Source organism: Sus scrofa, chromosome 2, assembly GCF_054392235.1.
Source record: "Sus scrofa isolate SSC_HxYL_T2T_F1_AM1 chromosome 2, Sscrofa_HxYL_maternal_Yorkshire_Landrace_v2.0, whole genome shotgun sequence".
Lineage (NCBI taxonomy): Eukaryota > Metazoa > Chordata > Mammalia > Artiodactyla > Suidae > Sus > Sus scrofa.
The window spans coordinates 160,098,519-160,112,328 of NC_139384.1; the positions used below are offsets into that span (position 1 = coordinate 160,098,519).

General features: G+C 51.4%; 2 protein-coding genes across 13 annotated transcripts in view; one reads left to right on the top strand and one right to left on the bottom strand.

Moving 5' to 3' along the window:
- Positions 1-11,103, top strand: part of FBXO38 (F-box protein 38) — a 49,405-nt gene extending 38,302 nt beyond the window's left edge. For all 9 annotated transcript variants that reach the window (XM_085015020.1, XM_085015015.1, XM_085015021.1 and 6 more), the window contains 7 exons: positions 3,456-3,556; positions 3,765-3,867; positions 6,667-6,833; positions 8,140-8,285; positions 8,778-8,881; positions 9,373-9,486; positions 10,223-11,103. In XM_085015020.1, coding sequence (XP_084871146.1) covers positions 3,456-3,556; positions 3,765-3,867; positions 6,667-6,833; positions 8,140-8,285; positions 8,778-8,881; positions 9,373-9,486; positions 10,223-10,401 — 914 coding nt within the window. In that variant the 3' untranslated portion in view covers positions 10,402-11,103. The remainder of the gene's footprint in view (positions 1-3,455; positions 3,557-3,764; positions 3,868-6,666; positions 6,834-8,139; positions 8,286-8,777; positions 8,882-9,372; positions 9,487-10,222) is intronic.
- Positions 1-13,810, bottom strand: part of LOC146405823 (uncharacterized) — a 32,021-nt gene that overhangs the window by 10,338 nt on the left and 7,873 nt on the right. For 2 of the 4 annotated variants that reach the window (XM_085015030.1, XM_085015027.1), the window contains exon 4: positions 910-5,799. The exons of the other annotated variants lie outside the window; for them this stretch is intronic. The gene's annotated coding sequence lies outside the window, so the exon portion shown is untranslated. Of the gene's footprint in view, positions 1-909; positions 5,800-13,810 lie in introns of those variants that run through there. 4 annotated transcript variants of the gene reach the window in all.

Here is a 13,810-nt window from a genome sequence, read left to right on the forward strand (position 1 = left end):
GTTGTCGCAATCCTGTTGGACATCCGTTCTCATGTCCTTATTTTTTGATTCTCTTTGATCATGTACCTCGGCTGGACTGCAGTTTCTCTTCTACTGTCGGATTCCGATGGTCCATCCTCTTTCATGATTCTTTTGCAAAGTTGCCTTAGCTAGTCATGCATTTGTCATTTATTTTTAGTTTCATTTGATAATAATATTGACACGTCCCAGAAGCAGATCTTACGTTTTGTTTGGAATTCCATTGTGTCGGTTGACTAAAAAGATAACTGCCATTTTTACAGCTTTGAATCTTCCTATCTAGGGACGACTTTGGGCTCTTTGTCTTGGTAAATTTTTATAGGTGTTGCTCTTTGGGGCGGGTTGTTTTGTTTCGTCTTGAATAGGAATCCCACATAGAGGAGGTTTGACTTCTTTGCCTTGTGTTAGGTGTCGCCTTTGCCATTTTCTTCTGAGTTGTTTCATGATCAGAACTTTTTCTTAGGTTAAGAAATTTCTTAGAATTGAAGCAAAAAATCATTTATGTATTGCTTTTTATTTTTTTAGGTAAATTACATCTGTTGTCTTGAACTCCCCCCCCCCCAAGTTTGCAAAGAATTCTAATGTGTGTAGCTAATGTGTGTATGGCAGGTAAATTATTTCCTAGTATTTTTAAACACAATACAACTGTTCATTTGCTTACAATAACAACTTTTCCGGGATAATGTCAAACTGCTCATTTTTAAATTATCCAGATCTCTTTTGGAAAGAAGACCAAATTATTTGTGTGGCTTTCAACTTGTTATTTTTAATCTAGCATGCTTTTGATATCTCTTGGCCATTCTGTTTTAAAAGTTTTCGGGAGAAAAATCCAAACTAAAAAAGGAACGAACTTGATTGTTTGGGATTTTTTAAGATCACTTCAAAGAAAATGTTTGGATTTTTTTATTTGGTTTTAAATTATGGCCTTCTGCATCGTTAAAACCATGTTAGAAGTGGTATTTGCCTTGCGAGTTCCTCTTCTGGGAATAAATGCCTGTAAGTCGTTCTTTTTATCCTCATTGTGTAATACTTCGTAAAATGCACATCACAAAAACAATTGGACTGTCAACGAGCAGCCTTTAAGGTGAATACGACGTGGTGCCGTGAGCAGCATCCTCTGTCCCTGGCACCCCGTGCCTGGCTTGCTCTGCTTGTCTGCGTCTCGGCGGCATCGCCTCTGCGCGTGGGGACCGCCTGTGTGTTACATGCCACCTCCTCCCGTCTGTCTCTGCAGCAGCCTCTGAGCTTCCCGAGGGCAGGGACACTGCCCGCTTGCTCACCGTTGTATCCGCAGAGTCTAGCGCGCTGACTCACGTGCGTGGGGCTCAGTGAACCCCTGTGCCCTGGATAAGTGGTGGTGACCGTCCCCTGAGGCGTGCTGACGTTGGTGGGCGTGTGAAATCACTAGGCTTTTCCCTCAGCAAGACGTCGTGTCGTAAACAGAGCGGGAGTCGTAAGGAAACTGCCAGTGCGATGCCTCCGTTTTCCTTTTACATTAGGTAGCATGTGTTTTTCAGGATTGTCTGTACATGAAGCGTGACTTAGTTTGATAGCTTGTCTTAGAAAACAGTTCCTGCTCAGGAGAACAGGAAATGTGACTTTGAACCCCATATTCTCACCACGTAAAGAAGAGGTGAGAAGGCAATCCATGACGGTGAAAAGTCTGAACGTTGGCCCTAAAAGGAGACTGCTATGGAAGATTCTTTCTGGACACTGTGGTGAAGGAACGGAACCAGCCCTGTGTTTCATTTGCTTTCATTTGCGTGGCACTGGGAGAGGGAGCAAAGACCTACTATGGGTTGTAACAGCTGTTTGAATTGCTGTCCTGTGAAATGTGCTGCCTCTAGACGATGCCTAGTCAGTGAAGATGGATTATTCATGAAGCCCCTTCAGGGAGACTGTGGAGGGTGGCTTTCGGGGTTCTAGAACCCTGGGGTTTTACTTGGATTCAGGGTCCTTAACGGGAGTTGGGCTCCCTTTTAGGATCCATCCAGAGTAGCTGCTTTTGGTTGTTCCGCACAGTAAAGTTTCACAAAGGTTTGGAATGGGGAGCAGGGGGCACTGGTGGCTCCAGAACAAAACAAAACAAAGGTTTGGAATGGGGGAGCAGGGGGCACTGGTGGCTCCGGAGCAAAACAAAACACTGGGACTGGATCTCTGGAGCCCCTGCCTAGCCCCGGTCTTGGGCCCTTTGCAGTCTCTGCTCCTCGTGTCCTGTCGTTCTTTATAATCTCCCACGTTCCAAGGGAGAAAATGACCAGGTGAAACGTTTGTATCTGGTAGCAGCAGTGTGCGGGGGGTTGGGGCGGGGGGAGTCATGAAGGTCAAGCTTATTTCATTCAGTACGTGCCCTGCTGCCCCACGACCATCAGAAATGAGGACAGTGACTCTGAGGGCCTTGTCTTGGGAGCTACGTGTGCTTGTAAAGTTTCTGGGATGAATTTAGAACTTGTAAAGGCGCTAGGGCCTTCCGAGCCAGGGTTTGGCAGGTAGATGACTGCAGATTTTCCAGCACAGTAACAAACACCTTGGCAAACTGTTTTCCCTCCTCACGCCTCACTTTGCTTATTTGTAGAGTAAGGAGAATAATGCACCTTGGCCGGCTATTCAGTTAGTTAATGCAAGTAAAATACCCTGAGAAAAGTGCCTGGCACACAGTGAGCGCTCAGTAACTAAGTGCTGCTAGCGTTGTCCCGTGTGCGTATCTGATGCGTTCACTCATTCGGTGAATACTGACTGCCTCTGCTGCCAGTGACTGCTCAGTTTAGCTCATTGCTAGCGGCTGACTCGGGTACGCGGGTGAAATAAGACAGCACTGTGTTCCTGAGGAGCTCTTACTTCAAATGGAGGCATCAGACCTACACGGGGGGTTCCAGGACCACACGTGACAGCGGGGCGTCCTGGTGACTTGTTGGAGCAGGTGGTATTTGAGCTGAGCCTTTCAGGGGTATGTGGTGTTTCCAACGTGAAGTCAGGAAAGGTATTCTGGGCAGAAAAACCTAGAATGATTAATGACGCCAGAAGCACTGGCAGTGGCATGAACGGAAATTGAGAACAGTTAGAACTAAAGCATAGCTGCCAGTGTCAGGCATTCAGATGAATTCAGTGGTTCAGCAGGAGTCAGTGGTTTAAGGTTGCTGAGCAGGAGAGAGGGAGTTCCATGTGCCCGGGGCATTTGGGCTGGGTTGAGGACGAGGGCTGAGGCTGGCAGTAGACTGTTGGAACGGCCCAGGGTGATGCCGACACGTTGGAGACGGTGGGAGGTCCTCTGGTGGTGGAACAGTCCGTGGGACCCGTGTTCGGACCGGATTCCTTGGGAACCACGGCGTGGAATTGAGCGGTGCCGTGGTGGAGCTGACAGATAGGCAGTTGGATGTGCTGTCTGTGAGGGCAAGAGGGCAAGGCTACAATTTGGGTTTTCCTCTTGCCTTTTTTAGAGGTTGCCAAAACAAAGCCGCGTCACGCCGTGAAACGGAAGCGGACGGCAGATAAGTCCACCAGTACCAGTGATCCTGTGATCGAGGACGACCATGTGCAGGTGAAGGGGGAGCCCTCGCTGGCCTCTCCGTCCAGCCTCGTTCCTGGACAACGGGAAGGAACGAAAGCGTCCGTCTTTCTGTAGCGTCTCCGCCCCAAAGAGAAGAGACGCGCAGCAGTTGCGTCTCCCTCGGGCCAGGAAAGCCGTTCAGCTTGAAGCAAGCAAGCACGGACACGCCGATAAGTCTTCTGCATTTTTCTCCCTCTAGGTCCTCCTGTTAAAATCCAAAAACCTCGTTGGAGTCACCATGACCAACTGCGGCATCACCGACCTCGTGCTCAAAGACTGTCCCAAGATGGTCTTCCTCCACGGTAGGTGCTCCGCCCGGGCCGCGCACGCGCGCGCACACACACATGCACACACACACACACACACTCGGACTGTCCCAAGATGGTCTTCCTCCACGGTAGGTGCTCCGCCCGGGCCACACGCGCGTGCACACACATGCACACACACGGAGTCGGATCCAGCTCAGACACACACGCACACACACACGCACACAAGGGGTCGGATCCAGCTCAGACGCGCGCACACACACACACACACTCGGATCCAGCTCACAGCAGCCGCGCCTCGCAGATGCTGCAGCCCCGGCGCCGTGTCTTCCAAAGAGTCAGGAGGCTGGAGTTCCTGCGCTCTGTCCTCGTGCCACGGTTCTCCGCGACCGACTCCATGGCACTGGCGAGGGACCGGGTGCCCAGACGGGGTCCGGCTTTCACACGGCCTCCCTCCAGCTTTCTGCAGGTGACAGCTGCTGCCTGATGGACCGGGGCTAGGTTAAGCACACGGGTGGGCTTCAGAGTCCCACAGAGCTCACCCCGAGTCCTGCCTTGGCCGTTTCCGAGCCGTGTCAGGCGTGTTCGGGGAGCGTGGTGGCTGGGCCGTGAGTCCTCACCTCCCCTGGATCTGAGTCAAGGGATCGGCCGTGAGCGCGGTTATCCTCAGCTCATCTCGTACATGACCTGTTTCTTTTTCCATTACTGCCCCGAATCGTGCTTTTCATGCCTAACCATGTAAAATTATGAAGAGCTGACTTGTTCCTTGCCTTGGGCAAGGTACACATTCTGTGTTCGCTCTTCTCAGTGTGCAAGGCGTCCATAACTGTGCCCACCTCCTCAAGCATTAGTGAAGGTTAACGGAGGGCAACACGTGCCCATGTGCGTGCGTGCAGACGTGTGTACCCACACACACACTCCGTAGAGGGCTCACCTCTGCTAAAACCTAGCAGCTGCTCATTTGTATCAGATTCGTGTTGCAAAAAAATACTTAGGGGATTTCTTTTCCTTGCGCTTCTCCAGTGCTGCTAGTAAACAAAACAAGGACAGCCCTAGTAAACACTTCGTCATAAACTAGGACACTCTCAGGAAGAAGGCGAGAGGAAACTGAAGTGTAAGCACCTCCTGTTTCTCCAATTCCCAAGACTCCAGACCTGGGGACCCTCAAACCCCGGTTCTCCCTTACAGGGTATTTCTCTGCTCCACTCCCACCGGGGCGGCCTTGAAACATCTCATAAGTGACTCTCCTTTTGGAGTGTACCCCTAAAGCAGAAGAGGAGTCCTTCCAAAGCCCAGATCCTAACGGCAGGGACGCCCAGCCTAGCTGCAGGCGGCACTGTGAGAGCTTTCGGGCTGTCGGCTGTCTGTCCTCTGCGGTCGGAGACTAACCCTCGCCTTCGGACTCGGCTGCGTGGGTGACTCAGTCCTCTGCTCTGAGCTTTTGGAGACCGACTGGTTGTCACTGGTTTTCACCTTGACACTTGACTCTGGTGATTCTCCCCGCATCTTCTCTAAGCTAATGTTGGCTCACATGGCCTCAGGCCCAGCCTTCTCTCCCTCAAACCGACTGTTTCGTTCAGCTTCTCACGGGACAGAGGATCTCACCGCGGCTCGGTCCCCAGCACCCCCGATGGACAGGTTGCCTGTTCACGGTGGATGAGGTGAGAACAGACCTCAGCCACGTCCGGTTCTTCACCATCAGTCCTCTCTGCCTCCCTTTCCTGTCCCCGCCACGCCGCCTCTTCCTCCTGCCACGTCCCAGCGGAGAAAAGGAGTCTGAAAGGCAGGGGACTTGCTCAGTGTTCAGCATCAGTAACAGGCCTAGACTGCACGGGAAGACGCTGCCACTCGGCTCAGGGATGTTACAGACACGTCTGGGTGAAAAGACAAAAGATCAGGCACGTCGGCCGCACTGGATTTAGAGTATCATTCAGCTGATTCTGTCTTGAATTGAACCAGGTTCAAAATCTATGGGAAAAATTGGATCAGGTTGAAATTCGAGGTTTTAGAAAAGGAAGGGGATAGTTTTCTGCAGTTGGTATATTTTACAGTTATATGTCTGTTATATCACAGTGGCTTTCCCTATACCCCCACATTTTGTATGAGAAATGGGAAGAATAGTTCTCATGTTTCAGAGCAGCACTTTCCGTGGAACTTTCTGCAGTGATGGACATTCTCTGTATCTGCAGTGTTCCACATGATAACCGCTGGCTGTGTGTAACTGTTGAACATTTGAGCTCTGGCTAGTGTCTGAGGATCTAGATTGTTTCTTTTATTACATTTTAGTTAATTTGAATTTAAGTAGCAACAAGTGGCTAGTGGCTACCAGGCCGGGCTGTACTTTAGACCAAAGTATCCAGGTATTTTTAGATCGTTGTTTTTGAAGGTTCTGGTTTTAAGCTTGAGGTAAGACTTAAAACCAACACCGCTCATTTCCTGCGGGTGAATGTGCAATTACACGTGAGTTACTCCAGGAACCATTGCCCATAAAATTATGTAATTCAGTATTTGCTGTTGTTCATTCTCGTCAGTGATTTTTCCTAAGCAATTCCAAGTCATTCTCTGAGACTTGAAGTTCTTGCCAGGAACATCTTAGACGGGAAAAGGTGTCTTAACATCCTGTCAAGTGTAAGCCTGACCTCCTTCTTTCGAATAAGAGAGAATCACATTTTCAACTAGTTTGGATAACTGTCAGTGAAAGATGTTTACGTCTGTATGATTTTATGCTAATCAAAGGTGGACCAGTCTTCCAGAGAGGATTCCACATAAGCCGTACACTGCTCTCTTATCTTGCATGAATTCTTTCTCGAGCTCACCGCTGTTTTCATTTTGTAGCCACCAGGTGCAGGGTCCTGAAGCATCTGAAGGTGGAAAACGCCCCGATCGTAAACCGATTTGACTACGCACAGTGCAAGAAGCTGAACATGGATCAGGTGCTGGACCAGATCCTGAGGATGCCCCCGGAGAGAAACCGCATCATATACCTTCGCCCCATGCAGCAGGTAACGGGCTCTGCGCCTTTTTGGTGCTACCCGCATTACAGTGATTCTTTTTCTTTAAGTCTTCAGCCTTTTCGGAGTGAGTAGCTTTTATTCATTTGTGGAACCCACAGCGATGAGTCTTTAGACTCCAGAGAGTTCCTTGAGCCAAGCTGGACGGCCTCGGCAGTCTTCCTCAGCAGCACTTTTGTGATAGAGCTCTGTGGGTTTAGCAGGTCATATGAGGAGTTGTTCTGCAGCAAGTGTGGCCCTTACTTCAGGTCGTCTGTGGTTAAGAGCAGGTTCTAGTTTCAGACTTCCTGTTTCCAGCTCTGGTTCACTGACCGGTAGGTAGCAGGTACTTAACTTCTGTGTCTTAGTTTCTTGAGCCCTCAGATTGGGAGAATAAAAACCCAAAGTTACTGTGATGGCTACAGTGGTAGCTGCGAGGTGTTAGGATGCTTGCTGGCACGTAGCAGCAATCACACGACACTTGCTGCTGTTATTAGGAGTGCTGAGAGTAAGCACAGTCGTCTTGTACCTCCATGAGACGGCGGGTGCTGGCGGAGCCTCCTGCAGCCATCGTGTCGCAGATACACGTCAGTCAGGCCGTCGTCTCGCTGTGCGCACATCTCAAACCTGTACCGTGATGTGTGTGTGTCAGCTATTGCTCAGTGGAACGGGGGTTAAGGAAGAGGAACCCTGCACAGAAGACTCTGCTTCATGTCAAAAGAAAGTTTATAAAGGAAACAGGAACTTTCGCAGGCAGTGTTTGAGCCTGGCCCCAAAAGAGGCATTTCAGCAAGCAAATGGCTTGTTGCGTGTGTATCATTTGCTGGGGCTGAAAAATACCCAGGACATCGCTCTTGCCTTGAAAAGTGCCTTTCCAAGGAGGTAGACTTAGATGTCCTGACGATGGCACAGGGGCACGTCATGAGGAAAGACAGGGATGAGAAGGAAGCAGGGGGGGCACAGGCCTCGGGGAGGGACGAGGGAGTGTGCTGCGTGCTCGGGACCAGGCAGCAGTCTCCTTAGAGCGAGGCGCGTGGTCCTGCACGGTCACACAGCCTGTCAAGGGTGTTCTCAGAGCTGGATTCCTGGGGTCACGTACTCGAATACCAGGGAGATGGAGCTGGCTAGACAGATGAATTTGCTGAGCTTCCTCCCTAGCACAGCAAGCGGGGTTCAGCGCAGAATGTGACGATTTGATTTTCAAATCAGCCAGAGATTGAAAAACTCAAGTCCCAAGGAGAGACTCTTCAAGCCCCAGGAGATGGATTTCTAAAGCCTTCTCTGCCTTGGTCCCCTTCCTCTTTGATGTCTTCCGCAGGTGGACACTCTGACACTGGAGCAGAAGCTGTTTAGTGGCCCCTACCCCTATCACATATGTATCATCCATGAATTCAGCAACCCTCCCAACGTCCGGAACAAGGTTCGGATTCGCAGCTGGATGGACACGATAGCAAACATCAACCAGTAAGTCAGCTGCAGCCCTGGCGGCTGCTCCTTCTCGGTCCGTTTCAAGAGCAGGCCGCCAGAAACAGGCTCTAATTATTAGTATTTTTTTTTTAACTTTAAGTGATTTCATCTGGGCTTTTCAAGCACTGAAACATAGGAAATAGAGCAGGAAAAGCCAAAGGAAATGAGGGTTTAAAACTGAAATGCATACATATATATCCGTCACCTTTTATCTTTAAACTTGGAGAAAAATTACAAAAACAGACTGTTGGTGTATATATTTAGCTTCGTCCCGTGAGTCGTTGGGCGTGGAGAGGAGGTCAGACGAGCGCTCTCAGGACTGTTTGCCCCTCGGAAACCTGCGCTTCGAATGCAGTGCTTCTTCAGGGTTTTGTCTGAGATCTTTGTGGGAATCTAGGCCTGACACATTCTGCTAGTTCCTTTCTCCTCCACATCCCAGCATTACCTTCAGTTTTATAATTTTTATTTCATTTCTCTTGTTGCCTCCAGAGAGCTTATTAAGTACGAATTTTTCCCTGAGGCCACGCGCAGTGAAGATGACTTAAAGAAGTACCCCAAGTACCCCTGGGGTAGAGAAATCTATACTTTAGAAGGTGAGCCTGTATTTATAAACGGTGGGGAAGCCAAACGGGCTGTCAGCGCACTGGATGGAGAGACGCATCTTGGGGAAGACGGGGCGGGGGCCTCGCGGTGTTTCAGGATGGTAGACGCGCTGACTGTCGGCGGAGAGCAGGACCGGATGAAGGCTGCTCTGTTCGTGCGTCTTTGCCATCCCTGAAATAACACGGAGCAGTACTAAGACACAAAAAGTAGACGCAAATTGAAACCTGCCGCCGTTGGAGGGTTGCTAGTGACCTGAGGGCATCTGTCTCAGCCTCTTCATGGCGCGTGTGTGTGTGTGTGTGTGTGTGTGTGTGTGTGTGTGTGTGTGTAGAGAGTGAAACTGAGGCTTAATGAAAGCGAAAGGTGACCCAAATCGCTTGACGGTAGAAGCCCCATCCCGGGGCCGGGCTGTAAGGGGAAGACGGAACAGTGCAGCGCCCGCCCCGTCCTGACCAGCGGCCCTGCGCCCGTCTCCCCGCAGGTGTCGTGGACGGAGCGCCCTATTCCATGATCTCCGACTTCCCGTGGCTGAGGTCTCTGCGCGCAGCCGAACCCAACAGTTTCGCCCGATACGACTTTGAGGATGACGAAGAAAGTAATTATGACTTGACGTGATTTCTGCTCTCTAGTTTGAGGGTGTCCTACTGTGTTAAGTCAATCTGTAATATTTTCTCTGAGGTTACACGTAGGAGAGCGTTTAAATCACTCCCCGTAAAAACGCTTCTGGGTGCTGTTTGGTTCCCCCTTTGGAAGACAAACAGCCACAAACAGTGACTGTAAACTGAACGGTAGCGAGGCTGTAGGAAGGTGGGTGGGAAGGGTTAACAAGACAGGTTTTCCTGCCTCGAAATCTCGTCACCTAAGCCTGCACACCTGCGTTACTGTGTGGCTTCACAGTTGCTCCAGTTAACACTCCCTGTTCTGCTCCGTAGGAGCTGCTGCTTGTTAGGTAGCCCATGAGAACTTAGGACTTAGGTGTAGATTCCCGGCGGGGGCCCTTGAAGGAGCTTGGGAATACAGCTCTTTTCAGTGTGAGCACGCCTGAATGTCCACTTGTAAGACATGTGGCAGGTGTTTGAGGAGGCGGCGGATTTCCCAAACTGCACGTCCGTGTATATGACTTACCCCAGGTGCGTTTCCCCCTCGGGCACGCGTGCTCTCCCGGGCATCAGACGGGGTGCAGAACCAAACTGAGGCCGTGAGCCACGCGTGCAGCAGTCACACCGCCTGAGAGTGGCAGGCCTGTCTCCTCGACCAGCTCAATCCGAGCGACTTTCCCAACGCTTCTGATCATTAATTGCTCGTTCCCCCTTTGCTTCCCAAATCCCCAGGTACCATCTACGCGCCTCGAAGGAAAGGGCAGCTGTCTGCCGACATCTGCATGGAAACGATAGGCGAGGAGATCTCGGAGATGCGCCAGATGAAGAAGGGCGTGTTCCAGCGCGTGGTGGCCGTCTTCATCCACTACTGCGATGTCAACGGCGAGCCCGTGGAAGACGACTACATTTAGCCGGCTCTGCCCCTGAGCCCCGGGGCCGGCCAGCTGCCAGGCAGCTCCGCAGAGGCCTGGGGCCTGCAGCCGGGAGGCCCTGGCTCGGCGAGGCCTGTGGGAAATGGGTGCCGAGCATCAAAGTTGTGTACAAGGTGTGTACACAGAGGAACGACACAAAGAGCCTTGCTGAGAACCCACTGGATAGCCTATGTTGATGCCGTTTAATTTAAGAAGTCATTTAAACGAAGGCAGATAATTGGAAAGAGTTCATTTTGTCCGTTTTGTTCCAGACTTAGTTCATCGAGTGTCACTTTTTGGCTGAGCCTCCATTTACTGCAGTCTTAACATCCCTGCCAGTCATCCCTTAAATCTGTGCCTTTTCTCCAGCAGAGCCGTCCGTCCGTCCCAGTGAACCTGTTGAAGCGTCTTTGTGTCTTGTGCTGCTTTCGTTATTATTAAAACACCAACTAGACCCTGTAGTCAGAGGTGGCTCTATGTTTTTGTGCAAAATGGTGGTTCTTTTTCTCTTGGTATTTTGGTTGCCATATTTCTTAAAATCAAGTAAAAAGACTTATGAGTTTAAAAAAACAAAAAAACAAAACTGAGTTTGAAGAGGAAATGGAAAAGTTTCCCAAAAAACATTTCTAGTTATTTATTTCCATATTCAATTGTGTATATGCTTTATCTTGAATATAAAAATAAAAGTTTATTAAAAACTTTTCTCTTGCCTTGGAACTGGATCCCTCATGTTACGGACGAGTGGAAGGTAGTACATGGAAGAGCAAAGTGTAAAGGGGTGTCTGAGTAAGACTTCACTGTAAACCAAGTTCTGTCGCCGGAAGAGGTTCAGCTCGGAATTCCGTAGGACGCAGAACACCGGGAAGAGCAGAATTTCTCCAAACACCTGGTCATCCGAAGATGTCCTTTCTGCTTTCTCAAGAGCAGCTCACCTGATACACAGCAGGGCCACATGCCGTACTGGGGCGTCAGGGGCTAGGGCCAAAAAACCTTCAGAGCAGCACCTCCTCGGGGGGCTGGCTTTGCCACTTGGTAGCTGAGTGACCTCTGCAAGGTGCACCAACAGAGGGTCCGTGAGGACGTTTTGGAAACGCTTCCCAGACGGAATCCGTGACTGCGTGGGAGGTGGCGGGTCCGGCCCTCTACTGAGCAGGGACTCACTGGTGCGCAGGAGGCAGACGGCTCCCCGTGGCCCGGCGTGGCTAAGGCCTGGCAGGACGGGCATCTCAGGGCCCACGTCCCGCTGTCATTCGCGTCACAGAAACCCAAGGTGCCGGCAGCTTTTCCTGAGCCTAGCAGTGTGCAGGAAGTCAGTGGCTCTCTTCAAAGTTCTCTGTTCCCAGACTGAAGATTCTCCTGTTGCCACTAGGAAGAAGGGTCCAGGCTGCCCTCCCCACCTTGTGGAGCACAGCTCCCCCCTGCCCACTCTCCGGTTGAAACTGCCATCACTAGAAGGCGCAAGACGGACGACGGGCCGCTCGGCATTCCAAAGCGATGCGGAAGCCCAGCCTGCAGCCAAGACTCCATCTAAACCCGGTTCCTCACTGCACCTGTCGTAACCAAACCGTCCCGTGGGAACAGAGCGAGAAGTGGAGGAAGAACATCCGTAGCTAGGACGTCGCCAGCGGCGGCTGCTCTCAAAGTCGTGGTGGTTTATCTGTCACTAGATGCACGGCTTGAACAAGGAGGAGGACAGCCAGGAACACTAAAATCATTCCCAATATGCCCGGACCGCAGCACCTCAAAAACAAGGCAAAACTGGGAGGGCGCCTTCAGCGGCAGGCCCCGGGTAAACGTCCGGGATGGCCGGCTGAGCTCTCCCGCGCAGGCCCGCGGGCGACTGTGACACGTGCTCAGCCGCAGCCACGGAGGAAACGTCAAGGAATGGGCCTGGCTGTGTCGCCACAGAGCTTCATGTTTGCACACAAATCTGAGTTTCATATGATTTCCACATCGCAAAAGGTCTTTTGCTTTGTTTTCCAACCACTTCACAAAACAAAAAACCACTCTTGCTGATGGACCAGAGGCTTGCCGTTTGCCCCACCTGTCGCAGTGCAGTGTCTGGTCTCTGGGAGTTCCCATCATGGCTCAGTGGAGACGAGTCCGACTAGGATCCATGAGGACGCAGGTTCGATCCCTGGCCTTGCTCAGTGGGTTGAGGGTCCGGCATTGCCGTGAGCTACAGTGTAGCTCAGATCTGGCTTTGCTGTGGCGCTGGTGTAGGCCAGTGGCTACAGCTCCCACTCAGCCCCTAACCTGGGAATCTCCATATGCTGTGGGTACAGCTCTAAACAGACCAAGGGAAGGAAAAAAAACTGTTTCATGGATGGATTACTGAATTAATGTCAGTTTGAGAGAGAATCGTGTCTTTCTTAACAATGCCTCCAGGTGTATGAATCCTGGCAACCACTTTAAATAATATCTGGCACCACAGTGCTTCCAGGAAGTACATACACATTCTGGGCTTGTTTGGTTTTTGTTTTTGGGGTTTTTTTTTGCCACACCTGTGGCACCTGGAACTCTTCAGGCCAGGTGTCGAAAGGGATGGACCCTGCACCACGGCAGCAACGGAGCCACTGCACCGCCAAGAGTGGATCCCTACCTGCTGCAGCACAGGGGAACTCCCTGGACTCACGTTCTGACTCCCTCAGGCGACTGGACTGCTGGGGGACGAGGCGACGGCTCTGCCCCGTCCCTGGAGCCTCGGTTTCCTCACGTGTAAGACGGCAGCACAGCCCACACGGCAGGCGTGAAGGCCCACGGACCGTCCGCCGAATGGACAACGTGATGCAAGTGGAAGGAGGATGCTTCCACCCTAATTCCCTTTATTAGGAAAAGGCTCTCTCTTTTTTGTAACTTACCTTTCCGGAACCTTCCATTCCTTAGGATAGTAGGAAGCAGAGGCAGAACTGGTGAGGCCATTAAGAGAAGCCAACAACACATTATGAAATGAAAGCGTCTTTAAGGTCGTGTGCCAAGTGCTCTGCACCCACCTCCTCCCACCAACACTGACGCTGCCCCTCGACTCCGGGGAAGCTGGGCTGTGTGAGCTTAAACACCTTGCTTCTAGGACGTGGTGGGAGCAGGCTGACTCCAAAGCCTGTGCCACGGAGCAAAGCGGCTCAGTCCCGCAAAGGGAGGGAGGAGGCCGGGCCTTCCCCCGACCCGACCCGACCCCGGGGAGCTGCCCAGTCAGCGTGGCTGCTGCCACTCCAACTTGAAACAGCTCCAGCTGACCTTCATGTGGGTAGTTCAGTCCCAGAAAAGAATGAAGGGCCACCTGCTGACAAGGAAGATGCGAAGGAGTGCCGTTGACAAGGCAAGGTGAGGGAGTCCCCGGGGCGGCTCAGCAGTAACGAACCTAACGAGCATCCTTGAGGACGCAGGTTCAATCCCTGGCACCACTGGT